The 25,280-nt window shown below is 38.3% G+C and overlaps 1 protein-coding gene across 4 annotated transcripts in view; it reads right to left on the bottom strand.

Moving 5' to 3' along the window:
• Positions 1–24,899, bottom strand: part of Tmem117 (transmembrane protein 117) — a 469,276-nt gene extending 444,377 nt beyond the window's left edge. Inside the window, exons 1-2 of one of the 4 annotated variants that reach the window (XM_046436360.2) lie at positions 24,561–24,899; positions 15,745–16,049 (exon numbers count right to left, since the gene is read on the bottom strand). In XM_046436360.2, coding sequence (XP_046292316.1) covers positions 15,745–16,021 — 277 coding nt within the window. In that variant the 5' untranslated portion in view covers positions 16,022–16,049; positions 24,561–24,899. Of the gene's footprint in view, positions 1–15,744; positions 16,050–24,329; positions 24,462–24,560 lie in introns of those variants that run through there. The other 3 variants (XM_046436357.2, XM_046436358.2, XM_046436359.2) reach the window with 3 other exon arrangements.
• Positions 24,900–25,280: the final 381 nt, after the last annotated feature.

Raw genomic sequence — 25,280 nt, 5'->3', positions numbered from 1 at the left:
AATTAGGGGATAACATTTGAAATTAATTTTGAAAGCAGATAAGATTTCAAATGTGGAGATGCAAGGGGATTGACAGCATGTATTCAAAAGGCAGAAACTGACAAGCCAAAAACAGGGAACAGAAAGAATCCAAGTTTTGTCTCACATCCTGTGTTTCAACAATTGTTTTCCATTCTGCATACAGAAAGAAAATGAGAGTAAGGCATCGATTGATCATGCCATCAGAATACACATTTTAAAGCATATTTCAGTTTGCCAACAAATTTCTGTCAGTAGTGGGTAGAAAATAGTTGCTACTATTTGGCATATATTGTGGAAAATCATCATTCCTAAAATTTCCCTTCTTGTCATTTTCTTACTATGATACACATCTCTGAAAAATAAGATATTATTTATAAAGCACTTAAAATAAGCACTAAATTAGCATTAAATAAATCCAATATATAACTAAACCCCTGATTCTCCCTTTTGCTTAGAAAAGGTTAGAAGGTACATGTCCTCAAGATCACACACACACACACACACACACACACACAAAGACCTCAAGAATACTGGAAAAAATTCCTTATGGAAAAGTATTTTATAATGCATTAGATTTCTTATATAGCTTTTCAGCTATTCTAGTATCCGTTTTGTGAAATTATATATATAAAGAAATTTATCTATTTCTTTTGTGGGGTTTTTGGAATATGTTGATATAAATTAACATTCTCTACTTTCTACCTGTTTAAATCTGTAATGATATTCCCTCTTTAACACTTCCCCTTGCAAACCCCCCCACCTACTTTCCTCCATACTGGAGATTGAACTACATCCCCAGCCCTTTTTATTTTTTTTAATTTTGAGATTTTTGAGACAGAGTCTCCCTAATTGCTGAGGCTGACCTTGAACTTGTGATCTTCCTGCCTCAGCTGGAATTATAGGCATGTACCTCCATGCCCAGATTCCTTCTTTGAGGCTCATTATTAATAATTTGTGCTTTCTACCTTGGTTTCTATCTTTGCTTCTTGAACAGCCTTACTTGAACTTTCCAGTCATATTAATCTTTTAAAATTAACATTTTGATTTATTCATTTTCTCTACTGTTTGTCTTTTTATTTTTTATTTCTGTTCTCATCTGCTCTTTATTATTTCCCTCTTCCAACTGACTTCTAATTCAATTTGCTCTTCTTTTTTTAATCTCTTAAGATGGAAACAGAGCAATGATTTAGAACCTTTTTTCTTCTTTATAGTCTAAGAATTTAAAATATAAACTTATCTCTAAGTACTACTTTTGTTACATCCCATCAGTTCTGATATATGCCATGATATCAAACCATGGGGCTTTAGAACAAAACAAGTTTATTCCTTTCTCACACTACATGTCCACTAAGGGTCAGCCATAGGCTCTGCTCCATGCTGTCTTCACACTGAGACTCAAGCAGACGGTGCAGCAACTATCTGGGACACTAGTGATTGCCAGGGAAGAGAGAAAAAAAGCCAGAGGGTCTTGCATGTGTAATCAAATGCTCCTTCTCAGATACACCACAGCTCACCCCTGCTCTCACCTAACCAGCCAGAACTCATCACAAGAGCAAGAAGTATTTGTGTCAGAGATGGTGAAACAAATATCTGATGACCATGAATGACCATAATAATGTATATTCTCCCTCACCAGAATGTATAACCTATAAGATTGAGAACATTACATATTGTATTTACTGCTATGTCCCCGGTGCCTTGGATTGAGCCTCCCACACTAATGGGTATTCTAAAAGTACTTCTGGAATGAATGCTAGACATCTCTTTTATTGATCTTTCTTGTATATCTAAGGCTAAAATATGTCTAGATTTGCCAAAGTATTGTATCTACAGATTTTCCACCCACTGCTGGCAGTTTTCTGAGGTAGAGTAAAAATATTCTTCTTTTACATTCAGTTTAATCTGTCAGCTTGAATTCAGCTTCTAAGTAAATGTCTGTCTTCTCTTAAACATGAATTGTCAAGCACTTGTGTTTACAAAATTCTGTAGAGGGAACAAATTCAGTAATCTGTTTAGACTCTAAATAGAAGCAGGAGAGCAACATCAAAATAAGTGGATAGGGTAATTTTTAGATGCAGAAACTCACAGACTCTGCGGGGGTTATAATGGGGGAGAACCTGGGGGTAGGGCATTGGGGGCCTCATCACTACAAATCTCCTTGCTCATGTGGACAGAGCATCTGTTCATTCCCAGAAAAGAAAGATGTTTTTCTTATTCTACGGGGCATCTGAAAGTCAGAACATTAAAGAATGACGATTGTCCCCATGACGGCCAACTCCAGGATGAACTTCCCCACCTCTAATGCCAGCAATACTATCACAGAGTCAGCTCTTTTATCTTCTTCAGGTCTTTATTCAAATGTCATCTCAATAGAGTCAGTACTGCCAGGGATGGGCCAGGCACACAGAAGGACACTCCTAAGAAATATCTCGCTCACTATAAAACCGAGCCCTCTCTACTTCCATATGCCACTGGAAAGAGGAGTGGGGTGGAAACCCTCCTCAAGGAACACAATGGGGATTTCAGAAGAGTAAAGAGATTGCCAAAACAAACATCATTTGTTATGCATCATCTTAGAGGGAATCCAGAAACAGAGCTCGAGGATTTCCCCAAAAACACCAATTTTAAATTATTCAAATGTCATCTTAATAGAGAGGGGATTCCAGAAACTTGCTGGGCTTCCTCTCGTAACTCCTCCTGCTTGAGGTACCAAACAGCCTGACTGTCCTCTGACATAACATAATGGCAAATTGACTTGTTCAGTGTCTCTTTTCCCTCTAGAATGTAAGCAGAGGCTTTGCTGTGTTCAATGCTCTATCCCAAGAGCCTAGATAATGCTCGGTTTTTACTGAATGAACAAAATTAAGATTTATATTATAGACTCCCATACTTTGCAAATAAGTGAAGACAAACCAGTAAGCATGATCCAAAGAGTTCAGGAAAAAAAAAAGAGAAACTCAATGACATTAATACCTTCACAGCTTAACACATACATCTGTGAACATAAATCTGCTTTTTCTTAGCCGCTCCTAGAGTTGCGAATAACCAGAATTATATATTCGTTTCTCTGAGCAAACTTGGAAAATAAAGTAGGATGATCTAATGAGAATTTAAGTTTCCACTTTTAGAAATAGATTGATATGTCTTGTGTTCGGTATATGATGGGAGTGGACTCAGGGAACAGGAGTCCTTAAAATGAAGATGTTATTTTAAAAAGGAGGAGGAAGGAGAGAGCATACTTGTGCTGTCAAGTCTTCCTCACATGCTCTCTTCTTCCTTCTCCTCCCTCCATCCTCACTGGTACCACTCCTTAATGCAGCCTTGATCACTGAGGTCAGGTGAACCTCACTACCTGCGGCACAACTGGCTGTCTCAAGGCCAACTAATCCTGCATCTATTTTCCCACAACACTGTCTTGATTCTGTCATTCTTGTGGTCAAAAACTTTTAACTTTCATCCTCCATGTCATATATTTTGGTTTTTTCCCCCACAATCAACTTATATAGCTTTTTATATTTAAAATTCTAAAGGGAGGGATATGATCCATGGCTTCCTAATGTTTTCAGGATATATTTTGAGCTCTCAAACCTGGAAGTGAAGACCCTCCAAAGTTTACCTTGACCTTTCTATTTCCTGCCTCTAGTCCACCCCAAATCTACTGAAGGAAAACTGCCTTATGCATACTCTACCCCAAAATATTATGCCCTTTCCTTCCCCCACAGCTTTGTGTTTACTTGGAATACCTCATCCTCTGCTGCAAAGTAAAAGCTTGAATTCAAACTCAGGAACCGTCAACCATACACAGAGACTTCTCAAGAGATGGTGAATTCATCACTATCAGAGGTACCCAGAGACAGCTGAAGATGGAATAAGGAAGCTCGTACCAAATGCATTCATCCTGAGAATCCAGGACACCCAAAAAATCCTACTTCAGTATAAAACCTTATTGGGCCATTTCTGTTTGGAATGACTTCTTGCCCCTTCAGAGTAGATGGGCTACCCTACCTATGTGGCAGTTATCATGTGCTGGCAGTGCAGTGACTTTGAGGGTATTTTTTCGTATATTAATATCTGATACTGGCTATGGTTTAAAATGCCTGCGTGGTTGCTTTGCCAGACTGAAACCTCCTAAAAGACAAAGACTTAATGGCACCTATCACTGTCCCAAAAAATAAATACTCAAAAATATGTTCATCAGTGATGATGCTAAAGAAATGTTGGTGTTAAAACAGGAATAAACTGGAAGGATATAAAAAGAGAGAAAGAGAGAAGTTATGAAGCAGCAGGAAACATTAGCTTTCCTGGACTGCTAAAGGGTAAGTTCATTATCTCAAGTTTATATGTATACAGCATTTGCTGTTCACATTTCAGTGGTCATGTCCTCAAGGGCACATGAAGTATCCTAACAAGGATGGACTAGGCAAGGGACATCTTGATGTGTAATCACATTCTTCTCAAGTTAAAGCAAAGAAACAGAGTCCAGTCAAGAACATTAGATTACTAATGGCTGCCTTGTGCTCAGTTTCTGGGTTTAGCAGCAATGACAGACTTTGTGCTGGTACTGTACAACTTCTTGCTGGGTCAACTAAATGACTTTCTTTAAGCAAAAGAAAGGGCTGGTCAGGCAGGAGGCAGTGCCAGACAAAAAAAAAAAAAAAATCCCTGAACTCAGACAATGTGGAGCAAAGCTGTAGGGAGTGGCCCAGCACAATCCAGTCCTGAGGCAGACGAGGTTTTGCGGCTGCCAATTCGCCATCTGTGATGCCTGAAAAGGAGCCTGTCTGGGAATCCGGAGGCTTCAGTTTATGTTCCAATTTTACTGTTGGCTATTGTTGTGACCTTGGAGCCAGGCAAATCAACGCTGAATGTTTCTGTTTACCCGTCAACAATAACTCTGGGTCACAGCAATAAAAAGAACACAAATAAAAAACAAAAAGACAGCTTCTACACCACGGATATATTCATACTTAAAGATAGTGTCAGGACTATAAAGCAACAAAGTCTGTAGAAGTCCTTACTTCAGTCAGATACCCTGTGTTCCCATGTCTCTTAATAGCCTTTCTTTGTCTCCTTATATCCTTACAAAACAACACAGTCACCATATCAAAACACTGTCCTACTTAGTCCCACCTTGTTATCATCCTCTCAAATCATACTCCTGTTCCAGCCAGTACTGATGACTCCATTATTTGAGCAACAAACAAAATCCTCTATTAATAATGGTTTTAAATGAATTAAATAAACAAGCACTCTTCACTTTCAATTTCACTACATATCATCTAATCAGCTGTCGAGTTCTATTCTGGATTAGTTATATCGAATAGTGAAGAGGTTTTGCTCTGCACTGTATGTATGGGTCTGCCTGCTGCGATTCCACTTAAGAAACTTCTACCCTTACCTCCCATTAGTAGGAAATGAGAAAAGGAGGTGGAGGCAATAACCAGATGCAGAAAGGAAAGGGTCCCTTGGCCCCTGAAAGATGCATCCACATTAGGTACAGTAAAACATACCTAGAAAGTTACCCTGGTTAATATTTGCTTAATGATAATGCTCTAGCCTGAGCTAGTTTATTAAGTCCTTGAGGTGTCTTTTTACAGTGCTTGTATCCTCTGCCCTACAGGAACTAGAGCAGCCTGACGATTCTAAAACACTAAAGGCTACAGCTGATTCCCCGTTAGTGCTAATGGATGTACAACTGGCTGTACTGAGAGCTAATGAAGACTCCTACGAAGCAGGTGTGGGAGGAGATGGCCGTGTACTTAGGATTTCCACCTTCACCTTCCTTTCCTGTTTTATCAAAGAAGAACATTAAATTCACAGGATAAGTTTCTTATAAAAGGCTACAAAGCTTAATTACTCCTATATACCACATTTCCCTATTAAAAATGGTATTCTCTGGGAATTGTTTTAAAATCTCAAATATCAATAATTTTTCCAATTTACTCTTTTAACCTATTTTTTTTTAATCTGTGCTTTTTTTCTATTATTCTTATACCACAAAGCCACTCCAAGCTTTGGAATAACATTTCCTCCTAATTTGTATTTTTTAGTCCCTTCTGGCTCAAAAATTATTTCCTCTGTGAAAAGGAATTGTGTGTTGACAGTTCAAGTACATAGAAAAATGAAGATACTAGCACTCAGTAAGACTGGCTGAGGATGAAGATGATGATACAACATTTAAATAATAGTTGTTATGAATACTAAGCATTTATAGTTTTGTAGATTTATATATTTTGAGAAGACAACATTTAAAACTATATATATATATACATATATATATTCTAACTTGCATTTTGCTATACTTAGAGTTTTTAAAATAATTCTCCTAAAATGGAGTACTTATCATCTTGATAATACAGTACTTAAGATAATCAATTGTTGACATTTATGCTGAGTAGACCCAAATATACTTTTTAAAAATACACTATCAAGTAGTAAGTAAACTTGAGGATCATTTATACTATTCAGTTATTCAGATATCAAATTAATACAAAGGACGTCAAGCCATACCCATATCATAGTATGAAATAATGGTTTTTCTTTCCTAAATATTTGACTTCCATGTTTTGATAGTCCTGAATTACTATGACTATCTTACCCAAATTTTCTAGAATATCTGGATCTTCTCAGTTTTTAAATAAAATCATATATATAGCTCAAAATACAAGGAAAAAAATTCAAACTAGGCTTAAAACTAAGACAACAGAAAACAAATAGGCATTTAACATTATTAATTCACTAAGTGATAAAATATTATTAAGTTGACTGGGAGATGTTCTTTTGTTAAAATAAAACCAAAGAAACAAGGTAGAATTTGTCCTCTCAAATTTCTCAATATATTGAGAATACTTTTTACCCCCTAGCTTTCTGTTTAGAACTAAAACAGACAACAAGTACACAGGAAAAAGCCAACCCCTTATTAGTTTACATAACATAAACACAAGAGAAATATACCTTCAGCATGTATTCATCTATTGCAGTCCCTTAATTATTATTCTTTTAACCCATCAAGAAATGATTCCATTTTTAAAAATCATAGTCTTTGCCAGGCACAGGAGTGTCATGAGTTCAAAGCCAGCCTCAGCAATTTAGCGAGGCCATAAGCAACTCAGCAAGATCCTGTCTCTAAATAAATTTTTTTAAAAAATGGCTAAGGATGTGGCTAAATGGTTAAGTGCTCCTGGATTCAAGCCTGAATACCAAAATAAAATAAAATCACAGCTTTTTGAAGAAGAATGATTTTTAAATGCTTATTACCACATTATAGTTATGCATAATAGATGGGTTCATTTTGGCATAATCATACATGCATGATTATTAAATTTGCCCCATTTCAGTCCTCAGTGCCTCCTCTTTCCCTCTCCTTCTCTCCACCCCTGATCTCCTTCCTCTAGTCTAATGGTCTTCCTTATTTTTTTTAATCTGTGCTCTCTCTCTCTCTCTCTCTCTATATATATATATATATATATACACATACAAAGGTGGAATTCACTATATTATATTTATACATACACAAAGCATAATTTTGTCAAATTAATTCCACATTTCCTCCACTTTCCCAGCTCTCCTCTCTCTCCCTCAATCTCCTTCTACTCCACTGATCTTTCTTCTGTCCTTATGAAATCAATAATAATTTTTATGTAGCTGAAGACCTTGGGGGAAAACAAACACATGTATGAAATCCAAAAGATTCTGATCTTTGTAGATAATTTTGTTGGTGGTACTTGAGATTTAACCCAGGGTCACCTTACTGCTGAGCTACACCCCCAGATTATTTATTTATTTATTTATTTATTTTTTTTTTTGAGACAAGGTCTCACGAAGTTATGCTGAAGAGGTTGGCCTCAAATTTGAAATCTTCTTGCCCGAGCTTCCCAAGTCACTGGGATTATAGTCATGAACCATTGTGCATGGAATAAATCTGAATCTTTTGTAGTAAAACCTAATGTGGACTTATTTGAGCGCTGTTTGTAGTCTTCATGTGAATATCTACAGAAATAGATACAAAGCTACAGAACTATTAGTGTGTTTGACAACAAAGTATTTAGCAGGTGGCCTACTAAATATAGGCACATACACAAAATTCTGAAAAATCTGACCTAGGGATGATGATGATGATGATGATGATGGTGATGGTGATGATGATGATGATGATGATGATGATTGATACCAGGGATTGAACTCAGAGGAACTCAACCACTGAGCCACATCCCCAGCCCTATTTTGCATTTTATTTAGAGACAGGGTCTTGCTGAATTGCTAAGTGCCTAGCAGTTGCTGAGGCTGGCTTTGAACTCGTGATCCTCCTGACTCAGCCTCCTGAGCCATTCAGTATGCACCACCGCACCTGGCTGGCCTCAGGATTGAGTTTTAAAAAGCAATTCTGGTTTAAGCTTGGCAAAGAAGCACTGCATACTGTTCTGACCACTATTCAAAGTATAGCAGTCATTACCTACGTGCTCAGTACCTTCTTCTCTAACCAGTTTCTCCTAATGACTTTCTCTCCCTTTATTCCTCTCCTTCTCTCTCAATTACTCTGTCAGTCACCCAGCCCAATCCTCTTAGTTACCTTTAATATCACCTTTACCTCCTCACATCCATTAGTTGCGGAAGATTCACTGTCTCATTTACTTCCATCCTGCTTGACTTTCCATTGTTCCATCCCTAACGCAGCCAGGCCAGAGCAGTCTCAACCCTGAATTGCTGCCCATATCTCCTAAAATGCCTTTCTGACTCCTAGTTACTCTTCAATCTCTCCCTTTCTCATTCCCCTTGGATTCTGCTTCAAGATTAATAATGGCATCATCTCATACCTTGTTCAAATACTATCCTGAATTCAAAGACCACCATGGAGGATATAAAGTCCAAAGTTAAGAGACCCAACCTCCCTTTCCCTGCCTTTCCTGCTCTTTCCTAACACAAATTCCTTCAGTTAAAATAAGCCCTCAGGTTTCTTTTCCCTTATACATTAAAAAAGAAAAAAAGAAAGAAAACACAACAGTTGTCCTCATCTCTTCTGCTCACTTTCACATCATTTCTATTCTAATCCCACTCACACTGTAGCCTCAGTTGAGATCTGCAAAATTGGCAGCTTGGCAGCAAAGCTTTCTTTCACCTTGCTGGCCCACTATGCTCTCCCCTCTCGAATTCCCACAGCACTCATAGTCTGTACTATTCATCTGATTTTGATATGCACTTACTTGTATTATCAGAGTATTTAATTTTTCATGTATATATACCTTGTCTCTTTAGCCATATTTTAAATACCTTATTTTATATTTTATGAATGATCAGATGAGTACCCTTCTATAGCTTAGAATAAAAAGGCAACATTGGCAAAGTTAACATGTAAAAGATGAAGATCATATTCATTTATGTTTTAATTCAAATTTAATAAATACTCGTATGCTTTAGAGACTCAGAATTAAATGTCTGCACTCATATGACTTACAGCTGGGAAATCAGACATTAATGAAACAATTATACATGTTTTTTGGGAAAATATGAATAGGCTTAAAATCATTTTAGATGCTACACATTTCAACTCATTCTGAGTGCCTGCCTTCCATCCACTCCAGTTTCAGCTGGGTCCTGCCTTCAATGAATAAGTAGCACTGTCTTTCTTGTTTAAAGAGTCTGACAGCTCCTTCATGTGGAATTCATCTGACCATGTGTTAAAAGAGCAGTGTTAGCTTCTCATGCTACAGTTCACCTGATGAAATATATTTATACTTTATAAAACAAATGAAAGAAACCCCATAGGTTCTCTCTTCTCACAAAAAGTTTTTGTTTTGGTTCATTAATACTTTCCTTATCGTTTCTACTTTCTTCTGGAAATTTTTGTTTGGAACAATTTTTTGATAAATAAATGAAGTAAGATGGACACAGAAAAAAAGAGCGGTGTTATAACAAGACTGCAACTAATAGAGGTTCTTGGCACATGTTGGAAGATAAAAATAAAGGAGGGGGCTAGGGATGTGGCTCAAGCTGTAGTGTGCTCGCCTGGCATGCGTGCAGCCCGGGTTAGATCCTCAGCACCACATACAAACAAAGATGTTGTGTCCACCGAAAAATAAAAAATAAATATTAAAAAAAAATATATTCTCTCTCTCTCTCTCTCTCTCTCTCTCTCTCTCTCTCTCTGTCTCTAAAAAAAAAAAAATAAATAGGGGCTGGGGATGTGGCTCAAGCGGTAGTGTGCTCGCCTGGCATGCATGGGGCCAAGGTTCGATCCTCAGCACCACATACAAACAAAGATGTTGTGTCCACTGAAAACTAAAGAATAAATTAAAAGTTGAAAGAAAGAAAGAAAGAAAGAAAGAAAGAAAGAAAGAAAGAAAGAAAGAAAGAAAGGAGGGAAGATAAACAGCAGAAGAGACGCGGTTTATTTGAGACATATATTTGTTGCAATCTTGATGTTCTAAGATCTATCCTTGGATAAAGTTATTCAATCAGAAGGCATTACTTGGACCCTGTTTTTCCCTTCATAGAATTGTTTCCATGGAATTTAAAGTATCATAAAATTGATTTTATGCTGAAATACTACATTCTATCTATTAATGAAAGTTTAAGACTCAAAAACATGAAAATATTTCTGCATTTGTCAATTCACCATTCAGTATTTCCTGTACAAAGCAGAAAAAAAAACTTTGCTAAAATTTAGAGCAAGGATATTCTAAAATTTAAGATAAAGAAAAATCCCCCCTGTGGAATTTGAAGTTCTTGTCATTGACAATAACCAGAGGCATATAATATATCACATCTTCCTTTTTCCCAGGTTCCAAGGAAGCTCAAACTGAGAAAGGTAACAAAATTCATGAAATCAAAACATATTGGATTTTCCCTGTTTTTAGTGGTCTTAATTTGCTATCCCTATGGTATTAATATATATATATATATATATATATATATATAATTGTAAATAATTTCAATTCATTTTTGAAATAAATATTATTCTTTAATAAGCTCAAAAAATTAAATTCCTCTTTGTATATGTCTTCTCACCAGCATAATACTTTGGATTTCTTTATTCATAAATATCTCTAAAATATCCTGCCCCTCCCCCCATCAAAGCTAGAGTCATCCAAGCAAACAGGAAAGAGAAGCACTGGAAGAGTATAAACTGACATTCCAGTGAAATCTAATTTTCATAAATCTTAATCTAATACCTTAATAAGACTTAGTTTTAATAAAAGACATTATTTTGAATGTATCAATTTCTGATTACATTTTGCTCCCAATGTTTATATCCAAATCACTATAAAATTATAATATTTATGTCTGATAGAAAAATAAAATTGATAACCAATGAATTGGATTCTATTATGTGTTCACAGAATCATTCTCTCCCTCATCACTGTGCCTTAAATTGACAATGTTGTGTTGTCATTTTGATGTTTTCAAAGATGAGATTTACTATCATGAAATTTAAATGAATAGGCTCTGTGCACACCTGTAATCCCAGAGGCTCAGGAGGCTGAGGCAGGACGATTGCAAGCCACCCTCTACAACTTAGTGAGACCCTCAGCAATTTGGCAAGATCATGTCTCAAAAATAAAAAATAAGGGGCTGGGGCTGGGGCTCATAGGTAGAGTACTCGCTTAGCACTTGTGAGGCACTGGGTTCGATCTTTAGCACCACATAAAAATAAAATAAAGAAATTGTGTTCACCTACAACTAAAAATATATATTAAAAAATTAAAAAGTACTGGGGATGTAGCTCAGTGGTAAATCACTCCTGGGTTCAATCCCCCATCCAAAAATAAAAATAAAAGAGAGAATACTTACCAGCTAATGAAATGAAAGGAGTAATAACATTCTATTTAATATTTATGTGTGGTGTTTTAGTAAAGAACCCCAAAAAGTAATACTGTTTAGTTGATGCCACAAAATTATTCTGATCATTTGTAAACCATCTCAATATTTCTGTAATAAAATTTGTATGCTTGTAATTATCAGTCCCCCTCCCAACATAAGACACCATCATCATTACCCTCATCACCACCATGTAACATAAGCTGTACCCACAAATTGTTAAAGGCTTAAATATAGCCTTTTAAGATGAATTATGTATAAATGCTAGTTATTTGAGAATAAGGATGGAAACATTTATCACACACAAAGCCAATAAGAACATTTGTGTTTGCATTAAATTTTGGATTCCTTCCCATTATGCTTCAGGCTGTCAGTTCCAGAGCACCCTGTTGTACTCTTTTGGTTCTTGTGGTCACAAATGGGAGCTGAAAAGATGACACCTTACATGTAACAGGAAGGAGTCAAAGAAGGCCTCACAGAGGAAGGAATGCTTACTGGGACTTGAAGGAAAAAAGAGAAGTGAGCCAGGTTGACAGTAGGGGAATGAGAATGATGGGCAATGCAGAGTACAAGTGCAAAAGGCACAGAGACATAAGGCGACATGGCAGGATTGAGAACCAAAAATAATTCTGTACAGCATGGAATGCCAAGAGATAAAGTTTGCAGTCAGGCAGGAGTAGGTCATAAGCAGTTTTGGAAATCAATAAAAGGAGTTTAGATTTTATTCTGTGGGTGGTAAGAGCCATTTAGCAACATAGAAAAATTATTGTTAGATCTATATGAACTGGAGGAGGAGAAAATTATAAGGAGGAAATGATTTAGAGTTCATGAACCAAGGAAACATAGTTCATAAAACAATGGCCATGTAGAGAGATAAAGCAAAACAGAAAGGGGAGATAAGCTTTGAGTTCATCAGGAAATTGAATCGAAAGTCCACTATCCTTACCTGCCAAGATTTACAAGTTATCATTTCTTCTCTAGGACCCCATATAATTTCACAGGTTTTTTTTTTAGTAAGGAATAAAAAGACCTGCACCTTAACACCTGCACCTTAACCATATGATTCTCAATCAATCTTTAATAAAGGAAAACAACTTCTCCAAAATGAATAGTCTGGTCTAAGTTTGTCATAGCTTGCTACATTGAAAAAAAAATTCCCCAAGTGGTTTACAAACCCATTGAGCAACTAATTGTAGTGGATGCTTACTGTTTTGGTACCTAACACTCTCTACCCATTTTTTGAGAGGACCCTCTCCCACTTACCACCCATCATTAACCTTGTCTATCCATGATTATCATGGACAACATCATGTTCATTCAGTATTTGATAGATGACACAACCAACACTCTGTTCTTACACACCCTCTGTGTCAATGCTCTGTCTCTGAACTCCACTTTGGCCACATACTCAAAAGTCCACACCCTAGATGGAAATCACCACTACAGGATGACTTTACATCTGTTACAGCATGTCGTTCAACCACACCCATCATTCCCGTGCCTTTTCTTACTCCCATTTCACCTGTTCAGTTTCCACCAAATCTCCAGGCCCTTGCCCACTTCTTCCAGACCATTATCTCCCTTCATCTCCTTTTCATGTCCATTCAGAACCCCCTGTTGATTAAATTAGTAACTCTATTGCAAAATCTCTTCAATGATCTTCCATCTTTGGTTTGCAATAGGGCAAGCCTGAGCAGTCCCACGCAGATGATTCACACTCAAATTGTGTTCCAGGTGACTGAGCTCTCAAAGAGAAAACTGCTCAACTTTCAGATTAATATCATTCAAGTTTATGGTGGCTAACTTCACTGGCTCTTAGTGACAGTAAGCAATCCTTTCATTTGTGTATAGTCTATTCACTTCTATACTCCCCAGGATCACTGTTCCAACCCTTGACCACTTTGTTTAGCCCCTGTATCATCAAACCCTTCCATGTTTGTCTTCAGCTCTTCTTCATAGTAAAATGAAGCCTATCAGGTAAAGCAACACTCCCCTCCCTGCTCCTCCACCTGAAACTTATCTATCAGAGTGCTATCCTTTATCTTACTCATGCCCAATATCAGGAGCCAGGGTCTCTCCTCCTGTCTTTTTCCTTAACTACAACAAAATATTGTTTCATTTGTTGATTTCTAACAAATTACACAAAAATTCAGAGCCTCTGGCTATAAGTCTTCCATGAGGTTGCAGTCAAGCTGTTGGCTGGAATTCCAGTCTTATGTGAAGGCACAACTAGGGAAAGATCAGCTTCCAAGCTCATTTCACATGATTATTGGCATGATTTAGTTCCTTGTAGGCATTAGGACTTGAGACCTGTCTTAAGGCCACCATTTAAACCTGTATACTAAGTCCCAAAGACCTTCAGAGATACTTTCTTCTATATTTTCACTTCAATCTAATTCATTCCTGTGCAACTGTAGACAGGTCAATTAATCTTGTCCCTTAAGTAAAACCACCAACAACAATAGACCAACTCAAAAACCTGCCCTCGCTCTGTCTTCCATTTTAAGCTACTTCCCCATTTCTTTCTTCCATTCTCTCAGAAATTTCTTGAAACTATGTACATACACATGCACATAGACAATAAATATAGAATATGTACATTACATATATATATATATATATGTAATAGAAGCAGATGGCAACAGTTTGAGAAATAGAGATTGAGATTATACAGTATATGTATTGTATTTATATGTATATATGTGAATATTTTCTTGCTTATTCCTTAGAACATTGCCATTTGTTTCTAACTCAACTTCTAGACTACAAATATTTTGTTGCCTGTGATCTTATAATTTCCAAATGCAAAGTTCTCTCATTAAATTCTCTTCTTAATTTATCCAGCTATACCATTTAAAACTAGTTTCTTTTACCGCCATGGCATGTATCTCCTCTTTATATGTTAGACATACATGTGTTTAATCTCTCTTCTGTAGGAGGTAAGTTTTTATGAGGACAGAAACCTTGTCTGTTTGGTTCCCTCTCTAGAAGAGGGTCTGACATGTAATAAGTGATGAATGAATATCTGCTGAATAAATATCACCCACCTCTTGGTCAAATTGATTAGGCTAGTGTGAAAGCCACCACAAACTATGTCAGCTCCAGTCCCTTTCCTGAGAGTTTAAACTTGGGACCAGGAGAGTCAAGCCAGCTTCTCTGGGTGGATGTAAACAGATCTTCAGGGTGAAAGGAGAATGAAGCAGATGTGATACAGAAGTTGAGACAAAGAGCATCCTGATAGAATTCAAGGTCCCAATTCCATCCCAAAGTCCAAAATGATCTCTATCCTTAGTCTCTGTGAAATATCCCAATATCCCCATCATAAGTTACCTTTTAAACTAATTCAGTCTCTTTTTGCATTGTATACTACTAAGAGATTCCTTACTAATGAACTGCTCTGTGGATGAATAGGTACAAAATAAACATCTTAAACCCAACTTTTTTAAAAATGAGGATTAAAAGTTAGTGTTCTGGTTCTCATTCCCTGAATGAACATTAAATGGCAATGGTTAGCTTACTTTAATGAAAATATAGTGTGATAAGGAGCCATTCTTTTTAAAATTTACAACCTCTTTACTGTACCTCGCTTAGGTACTACTTATGAGAAAGGAGTATTTCCATGTCTTCCCTAGATAAGATTATACACACATTTATTTATCTCCAAAGCCATTTATAATGAAGTTTGGTACTAATTTTACTTCATGCTAATTTAACTCCTTAGGCAGTGAAAAAGTACACTATTAAAGAGAAAACAGTTGAAGAATCTAGTTACAACAATGCATTACAAATTAAGGCTGGAGGACAAAATAAAATGCATCTAAATTGGCATTTAGTGATATAGGAGCTCTATCTTAGAGAACAGAAATTAAATAATTAGCAACATTACATTTCATGGGTTATGCTACTTACCAAACAAACGCTGATGGAAGAGAAATTTGCCAGCTATTAGTCCTATGAGAATGGCAAGTAGCCATAGAAGCACCTTCAAAATCCTCCAGCCAACTCCTCTAGGGTATTTATTTGTTACAAATGAAAAACAGTTTCCAACAACAATAACATTGGCTTCTGTTTGGCTGTGAGAAACTGGGTCCTCCGCAAAGATTAAGAAATTAAAGAAGATCACCAAATAAGCCACGATCATGCGAGACCAGGGATGCTGAAAATAATAGCGGAAGTCTTTACCCATCCTTCAAAACTTCAATGCCGCAGTTTACCTGTGTGAGAAGAGAGGCACAGAGTTAGAGTGGGAAACAAGCAGCATTCTCTTCCTGTTATTTTGTCAGATTTACAACAGCTCAGCAAAGAGGTACCTGAATGAGATGATTGATGCCTGTTCCTACTGTGGCACCAAGACAAGTCTGAGGTTGAGGAAAGTTAATATTGTCCCCCTCTCTACTATCTAATCATACCTCTTACTAGTTGGGAACTTGGTAAAGAGGGGGAATAAAGAGTAGGGGGAGCCAGGTGTGGTGGTATTTCCCTTTAATCACAGCAGCTTGGGAAGCTGAAGCAGGAGGACTGTAAATTAAAGGTCAGCCTCAGCAATTTAGCTAGGCCCTATCTCAAAATAAAACATAAAAAAATAAAATAAAATAAACAGGGTGGGAATGTGGCTCAGTGGTTAATTAAGCACCCTTGGGTTCAATATCCCTGGTGCCAAAAAAAAAGGAATAAATGAGAGGACAGGACACATGAGAGGGCAGGACACAATCCAAAACTGGGATGATGACCGAGATGACAAAGGAAGGAAGAAGCACAGGGAATAAGACCAAAGCCACCATTTTTTTTTTCTTTTAGACTATTTCACCTTACAACCATAGCCATCTAAAGAATGAAATAATATAAAAGTAAAGTGAACACATATTAACAACAATAAAACACCCAATAAACATTCTCCTCTGCCTAAATCCCTCTCCTCAAAGTCATCACTTAATAAATTTGGTAAATAAACTTTCCAATTTCTTTCTATACATGGATAGATGCACACATGTGTGTAACCTTTTGTAATACCCAAAGGCACAGAGATCTTGCAAAAACTCATAATGTGCCTACAGCAACGGGTCTGCAAATTTACTCTGGAAGCACTGCCATCTCAAAGTGTGAATGTCCAGGCCCCACCTTCAAAGTCTCACTGTGCTCTGCCCTCTTTCCTCTTCAGGAACAAGCCTTCCCAGAAAGCACAAAAACTGTAACTCCTACATGGGGAGGTTTGTCTAGGCCTACCAGGGCTTGTGAGTAGATATCCAATTCTAGAGTTCATTTTGGTGAACTCATTTAGCTTTCATACTAAGTAACATCTGCTTTTTTCAGCAATAAAACTCTTTAAATCTTGAAAACAAAAGTAATAAAGGCAGCAATTTGACTTCCATCAACCAATTTACTTTTTCTTCTTTCTCAATTTATTTATACTTCAGAGAGGAAGGAGAGAGAAGAAGGACCCTTGCAAAGTCTATAGTCCCTAACATGACAGGCTCTCTGGTGGATGTCTGCTTGCAACATTACAGCATTTTTGTCATAATAAGTCCCTGAAATACTATTATCATTCCCATCCCTTTATTTTACAGGGAGGGAATTAAGGCTCACATAGGTTATGCCACTTTCCCTAAGTCACTCAGCAAAAGAGAGCTGATCTGAGCCTCTGAAGTATGACCCCAAGGCACCATTGCCAACCTTTGTAGCACTTTTCCTTCTTAAAGGAAAGATCCAGAGCCCAATCCCAAGAATGCCTTTTGGAGGTACATTCTTCTTTAGAAACAATTATATACTTATATAGGACAGGGAAGATTATGTAAGTAAAAGAATCCTTCACTGATCCTGGACACTTGGGGGGGGGAGGGGAATCCATTGACAAACATCATTTTACAACTGGTAAAAAGTCCAAAGATTACACCACAAGCCTGAAGTGCTTCTAAATCATCGAAAGATCTGAGAATAGTTTCCAAGGGTCCCAAATCTCAATCCAATACTCTGGGCTGATGAATGTCAATTAAACTCACAATCTAAGTTAATGAAGGCACATTGCAGATATTTTAGAAAATCAATGTAAACATGCAAAAGAATTGGCAATAAAATTCAGCCAAACCCATAATCACTACAATCTTGGACTCATAAGCCTTCTAAGCAATTTCAAGTCCCTTATGATCTTTGTGAACACTCTGAAATATCTGTTCCCAGCTCAGATCACTTAGGTATGGTGGCTTTCTCAAGATTCTTTAATTGTTCTTCCCTCTTTCCTTTCTTCCTTCTTCCCTCCCTCCCTCCCTCTCTCCTCCTTCCTTCTTTCTTTCCTTTCTTCCTTTCCACAAGACTATCACCCACAATAGCAGCAAGGACCTGTGTGTATGGTTCTCACACCAGAGACCAGAACACGTAGTAAAGTACAAAAATGAGCATTGTGCATTTTCATGATATTTAGTGTGTACAAATGCAGAAATGAGTCAGTTTTCAATTTCACACAACACCTTTGGAAGTATCCAAAAACCACCACCAAAAAGAAATTCACAAAAACCATCTCAAGGACCAATGACATTTGAGGAAGGACTTGTACTACATGACCATCAGAACTGCACAAAGATATCCCTTAGATAGTTACTAAAATGAGTTACTTCCTATGAGGCACCCATTAGCAGTGAGGGATTCTAGTGAGAGCCACCACCACCTCCTCTCCTTCCTTGCACACACATAATCAAGACAGCAGGATTTAGACCACTGAATTTACATGACCTTGATTCTTTTTTAAAAATACTTTGTGGAGGACTAGCATATACTTATTTTGTTGCTATTTTTAACTTCAGAATCTTGCCTGTGGGCTATATAATTTCCACATGCCCAAGTTAAATTAGAACATGCAAAAAAATTTGGAGACAGCTGTTCCTCTCCTAAATTTATGCTATTTCAGGAGAGAGAACTATAGTACTGAGCAACAATCCTGTACTAGTATCTAATCTCATTTAATTCCCACAGTAATGCTATGAATGCTACTGTCACTCTTACAGTTAAGAAAAAATGAAGGCTCAAAGTAATTGTCCATTTAGTTCACATACTCAGCAAGTGGAAGAGACAGAATTTGAATCCACATTGACACCTAGTCCTTAATCTATCTAATATACCATATAGCTGGAAGTGCTTCTTTCAGTAAGACATTTTTCATCATGCTTAAAGTTCATACTTCATTTCTACTTTTAAATACTAGCAGAATGAAACAGGACCCTGATATTGATCCTTTCATCATTTTATTTTATTATAAACTCCTTAGAGAGGTCATAAGAGGCTGTTTACTTCTTGGGAATAGCATGATGCTGAGCTCACAGTGGGCAATCCATAGACACATATGAATGATCTGAGTGGTAACACTCAGAAAGAGAAACCCCTTCATTGTTTAGGTGAAATGAGAAAAAGGCAGAGCAACCTTACATTCAACTTCCACTAGAAAAGAGAAAAGCAGCCAGATTCAAAGACTGCAGTAATGACTTGGCCAGCAACATTACTGATTTACCCACACACAACCAACCCCATTTCATTTTAGCGCCAGGCTCCACATATCATCATCATCATCATCATCATCATCATCATCATCATCACTTAGGGATAACACTAACTGAGGACTTGCTGTTTGCCAAATAATATACTCATGAGCTTTATAAGCATCTCTTTTAAGTTTAATAGCAGCCTAGTGAGGAAAATGCTCTTACTTTCCCCATTTCTCAAATGTTGCAACTGAGAGGAACAGTTTAACAGTGTTGCTGTTATTGTTGTTTTGCTTATGTTTGTTTGTTTGTGTGGCATTGGGAATTGAATCCAGGGGTACTCTATGACTGAGCTACACTCCCAGCCCTTTTAATTTTTTATTTTGAGACAGGGTCTCACTAAGTTGCCAAGGCTAGCCTCGAACTTGTGATCCTGCCTCAGCCTCCTGAGTGGTATGCACCACCACAACCCACAAATTTAGTAGGTTGTATGAAGGAATAAAACTTGTCTATATCAGAACAAAGATTCAAGTTAAAGCTACCTGGCCTCAACACTCTATACTATGCCTTTCCTGTACAACAACATAAATTCCAATGTCTTGCTGTTTACATGTTGGTTAGAAAGTTTCTGATAATAAAACCATCCGATGTAAAATATTCACAGTGCTTCCAGGACGAATGGATCTATTATTACCATTCAAATTGACCTTGGTAGCATAATCAGAAAAAAATGGGAATCATATAACTATAGGAGTACTTGAATTCTTTCTTCTTTGAGCATCAGTATAAGTAATTGAGTTGATCTGATTGTCCTTTTGCTGAACATCACTGGTGTGCATTCTGCATCTCAAAACAAGACTAATTCACACAAACTTAATTCCTTCTCATAAGTAATGACATTGTTAGGTAGATGCCACTATTTTAGAATCCTCTGCTTTTTCATATAATAGCAACAATAATGATATTTGGTAAGAATAGGCTAAAACTGAAAACTCATAGGCCTTTCGTGGTTTCTAACTCTGGGGGAACAAGATTTATACTGCATATTTGTAAAGTCAGAAATTTTAGTACAAACCAATATTTCAGAGAAATGCAAAGGAACAAAAAAAAATAAAATAAAAAGGAGAGATGTAAGACTCTCAAATAGGAGAATGTTTTGATTAAAGGCACAGGGGAAATCACCTGGGACCAATGCAGAGACATATCAGTAGTTCTGTGTGGCTGGAACATAAGGTGTTTGGAAGTGTCTTGTGAGAATTAAGAATGATTTGGGGCCAATTCAAAGAATATTATTTAAAAAGTGTTGGTCTGTACTAAGAAGAGATTAGGAAATCATAAAACATTTCAAAGCAAAATAGTGAAATGATCATACATAAAAAGTGATGAAGTCAAATTTTATTCCATAATAACACTCATTAATTCACTTGTTCAATATTTACCAATTATCTATTTTGTGCTAGGCAGTAGCCTATGTGTTGAGGTTACTTATACCTAGAAGACAGCCAACAAATATTTGCTGATGGATAAATTCATGAATCAATAGATGTGTTGTTGAAAACAGACAACAGACCAGGTTGAGATAAGAAAAAAAATACTGAGGATTTCATTCCAGAGACAGTAGATTCTGGATCATAATGTTATTAATAGAATCCCTGTTTCCATGCATCTGATAGTTATTTTGTGGGGGAAAAAAACAAAAGATAAAAATTAAATACACAGTATTTCAGAAAGTTGAGAGAGAAAATTAAAGCAAGGAAAAGTTAATAGGGAGTCAAGAGTGAGGGAAGTTAAAAGTCTCACTGTAAGCTGATAGTAGAAGACACACATGAAAGAAGGACCAGAGGCAAGGAAATATCTATGGAAGAAGAGCAATCCAGATAGAGGGACAGAAGTTGGAAAGGCCTGTTGCCAGGGCATGCATGGTGCATTTAAGGTAGTATACGAAGGCTAAAATGACTGGACAGAATGTGGTACTGGAGAATACAGAAGAGATGCAGTCTAGGAGGAAGTATTTCATCATGATCAGGCCTTGAGGCCATCCTATGGATGTGAGCTTTCACCCAGAGAGAAATGGTGATAGAATCGGACTTTCATATCAAAAAGGGCCACTTTGTCTGCTGGTTCAAAATACTTTGTAGGAGGCAAGGAACAGAAGTGGGGAAGTTATTGAGGAAGCTATTGCCAGGTACCTTGAACCACACAGGTATAGAGGAAGAATTTAAACAGCTCAGCTTCTGGACACATTCAAAAGGAAGAGCCAATAAGAGTTATTAAGGGAGCCAAGTATGGTGGCTCATGACTGTAATCCCAATGACTCAGGAGGTTAAGTCTGGAGGATGAAAAGTTTGAGGCCAGCCTCAGCAATTTAATAAGACATTGAGCAACTTAGGGAGACCCGGTCTCAAAATAAACAATTAAAAAATCCAGCGATGTAGCTCACTGGTAAATCACCCCTAAGTTCAATCCCCAGTACCACCTCACACACACACAAAAGAAGAGTTATTCATGGATTGGATGTGGACATGACCTAGACAAAATCCAGAATAGAACTGCCATTTCCTGAGATGGACAGAGGTTCAGTAGATGTAGGAATCATACTCATACTAACAGTTTTGAATGTTTTTTATGTGTTGTGCTGTTGGAATGCACATTTCACATATTATCTCAATTAGCCCTTACAGCAACTATTTGTATTGGCCAGTGAAGAAAAAGAGATTCAGAGAAGTTGTAATGTTCCCAAGGTCATACAGCTACCAACTGGCAGAAATAGGTACAACTACGTCTATATAACACTAAACTTAATACTTTTAATTATTGTCATATTGCCTTGACTATGAAGTATAAAATACAGAATAAAGTTTCAATGGGAAGGAAGAGCAAGTACTAGGTGATGACTTGCACCTAGTGGGCATTCAATAAATATTTGCTAATGAATGTATAAATGAATAAATAGACATGCAGATAGATGATAACAGTCCAGCCTTGGGTGAGGAAAAAAAACACTGAAGAATCCATTCCAGAGACAGTAGACTCTGAATAATGGGACATCCAAGTCTGTAAAAGGAGAAATGATAGAAAAATAAATAAACCAAATGCATATATGTTGAATATACCAGCTCTGAGGTAAGGACAGATCATAGTATATAATCCTAGATGATTATAGAAGACAGGCAAGGGGAAATGATACAGAGCATTTTACATAATGCAAGTGCTTAATACAGGTTTAAGAAATACAAATAGCAATAATAACAATGTAAATGTAAAGCTGAAACTCTTACTTTAGGTCCAATACAAAAGACCACACAGCCTTTTAAATAAAAAGCAACCTTTTAAGTCAATCAATGAAACCGCCATAAGTGGTTCTGCATAGATACCAGGACGGCATTTGTGATGCCCTAGCTAATTTAGAGGATCCCAACCATAAATCACTTCCTAGACTTTCTCTTCATATTGTTTCTACCTTTTAGTGGTTTCCTTCCCTTTTTATCCTGCAGTCCTTGGGACAACAATCAATGAAAGTTTTTAAAACAGAATCTGAAAATGAAGTAGGTCTGAGTCCTTTAGACGATGACAACTCTGTTGTAATGGCAAAAGATTTTAAAGTCCCATTGTGTTATAAAGCAAAAAAAAAGAATCAAACAGTAACCAATAAATTCTTTAAAAATGTGAATGTCCTTTTCAGTGGCATCCGCTTCTGATAAAGAATGAATTGCCATGGTCACACTCTATCAATAATGCCAAAGCTAATATTCATTAAGTATTCTTTAATATATTAAATAAAAGTCACATGTCTGAACTTATTTTTTAAATGACTGAAGCTTAAGCAAGCAAATTAAATAAGACTGACAAGTACTGGCTTCTTTTCTTTGTTTTTTGATCCTGGGGATTGAACTCTGAGCCTCACACATGCTGAGCAACCACTTTACCACTGAGCTATGTCCCCAGGCCTCTTTATTTTGAGACAGGGTCTTGCTAAATTGCCCAGGCTGGCCTTAAAATTGCAATCCTGATGCCTCAGCCTCCAAGGTATCTGGGATTACAGGCATGGGCCAAACTGCCCAGCTGACAAGTACTGGTGGGTTTCTGATCACATGGATTTAATGAAAGGTGGGAGGAGAGGGATAACTATCTGAGTTAAAATGTCAAAACCCCTAATTGCTTTTAAACTCCAAAGTCTGGTGGAGTAAAAGAAAGTATAGCTAGGACTTTTTTTTAAGTCAATACTTTATAACAAAAATAGAATTTTACAGGAATTCTACTATTTTTTTATATTCAATAAATTGGAAGTAGTTGTTTCTGAAGACAAAACAAAACCCCAAAAGCATCCCAGAGGTCCTTTCTTGCGTGTCAGCCAATATATCACTTATAATTAGAGGAGAAATGCATGACCTTATATTTAACCATTCTTTTAGTCAACATTTTGTTTCTTTTTGGTTCCTGAGACATATCTACATATAAATACTAAAGTAAGCATGTGATGTTTACTTTCACCCCCCCCCCACCCACACACACACTCATACACACTTCATTGTTTCACAGAGGGTTGAATAAATAATGGCAGCCAAAATGTTACCTCGTTGGTCAAACATATTTGTGGGCCTAAGGCATTTTCAAAAATAGAAATAGAAAAAAAATAGTTTTATTTAATCAGGATGAAGTTAGCAAACATTCAAATACTCAAGTCAAGTCAATGGATCTGTCTGTCTGTCTCTCTCTCTCCCGCGCTCCCTGTCTCTCTCCCGCGCTCGCTCGCTCTCTCTCTCTGTCTCTCTCTCTTCCCCCGCCCCTCTTTTCTTCTCTCTTTTATTTCTCTGCCCACCCATCCCCCCCTTTTTTTAAGGACGACACCAATGAACTGCAACCTGTTAATTTAATTAACAAAAATAGGGCTTGTGTTCAGGTCCCACCCAAGGAATCACTGAAGCGAAGAAAGTTCAAGGACTGTTCTACCATCTTTTACCGCCTGGAGCCCAGGACTTTGAGGTTCCCACCAAGATCCTGGAGCCTGGAAGTCTCCTCTGCCCTTACCCAAGGGCTGGTGCGTTTGCCTGCCTCCTTGACACTTCACCCAGCCTCTTTCGATAACATCCTCCGGAAAGGAGGAGAGAAGGCGCGGGGGAATTCGGGGTCCGGGCCGGCGTTCCGCGGCCGCTTCCACAGTCGCGGGAGGCAGCGGGGCTGCGGGCAGCGGGGCCGGCAGGGCTGGGCTGCGGCGGGACCAGGGCGGGGGAGGCGCCCGGCGCGGGGCCGCGTACTCACCGAAGGGGCTGCGCAGGCTCCGGGCGACTGCACACGGGAGACCGGGTCAAGCACAGCCCTCCGGCGCGCCGGCGGCCTCGCTGGGAAGCGCAGCAAGACGGACCGGCGGCGTCGCTGCCACTGCTGCTGTCACCGAGCTATAAATACCGGCTCGGCCCACACCCGCCGCCGCCTACGCCGGGCGCCCTCGGTGCTGACTCTCACCGCGCACTGTGAAGTCCGCCGTGGCGGGCTGGACACTGCGAGCGCAAGGGCGATGGCGCCGCGCAGGTGACCGCGGCCGCTCCAGCTGTGCGGCAGCCTCCGCAGCTGGAGGCATGGCCTCCTGCCGCCCCCGCCCTCTCCCCTCCTTCCCGCCCCAGCCGCGGGCCGAATCCAACCCGTGGGCCCCGAGCGCCGCGGCAGAGCCTGCCTCGGCTGGCCCGCCTCTGCAGAGCGGCAGCCGCAGGCAGGGAAAGATTTAGGAACCTGGAAGGGGGGTAGGGGCCACCGAGCTTCAGCCCAGGGTGTCAACAGCCGTCCCTTCCTCCTGAGGGAATTGGCAGACTTGTACAATCCACATCCTGCAGGTAACCAATGAGGTTCCCAGTTGGAATGTCTTTAAAGAACAGCAAACTTTCTAACGCAGCTTCAGGTCACAGAACATCCTTCCGCTCCTGTGTCTTGGAGATGCCAAAGGTGGGGGTAGGGAGAGCGAGCCCACAGGAGTTGAGAAGTCTT

This window comes from Marmota monax, unplaced genomic scaffold (assembly GCF_021218885.2).
Source record: "Marmota monax isolate L192 unplaced genomic scaffold, Marmota_monax_Labrador192_F-V1.1 WCK01_AAM20220418_F8-fsc00012, whole genome shotgun sequence".
Lineage (NCBI taxonomy): Eukaryota > Metazoa > Chordata > Mammalia > Rodentia > Sciuridae > Marmota > Marmota monax.
This window is presented reverse-complemented; position numbering and strand designations above follow the sequence as displayed.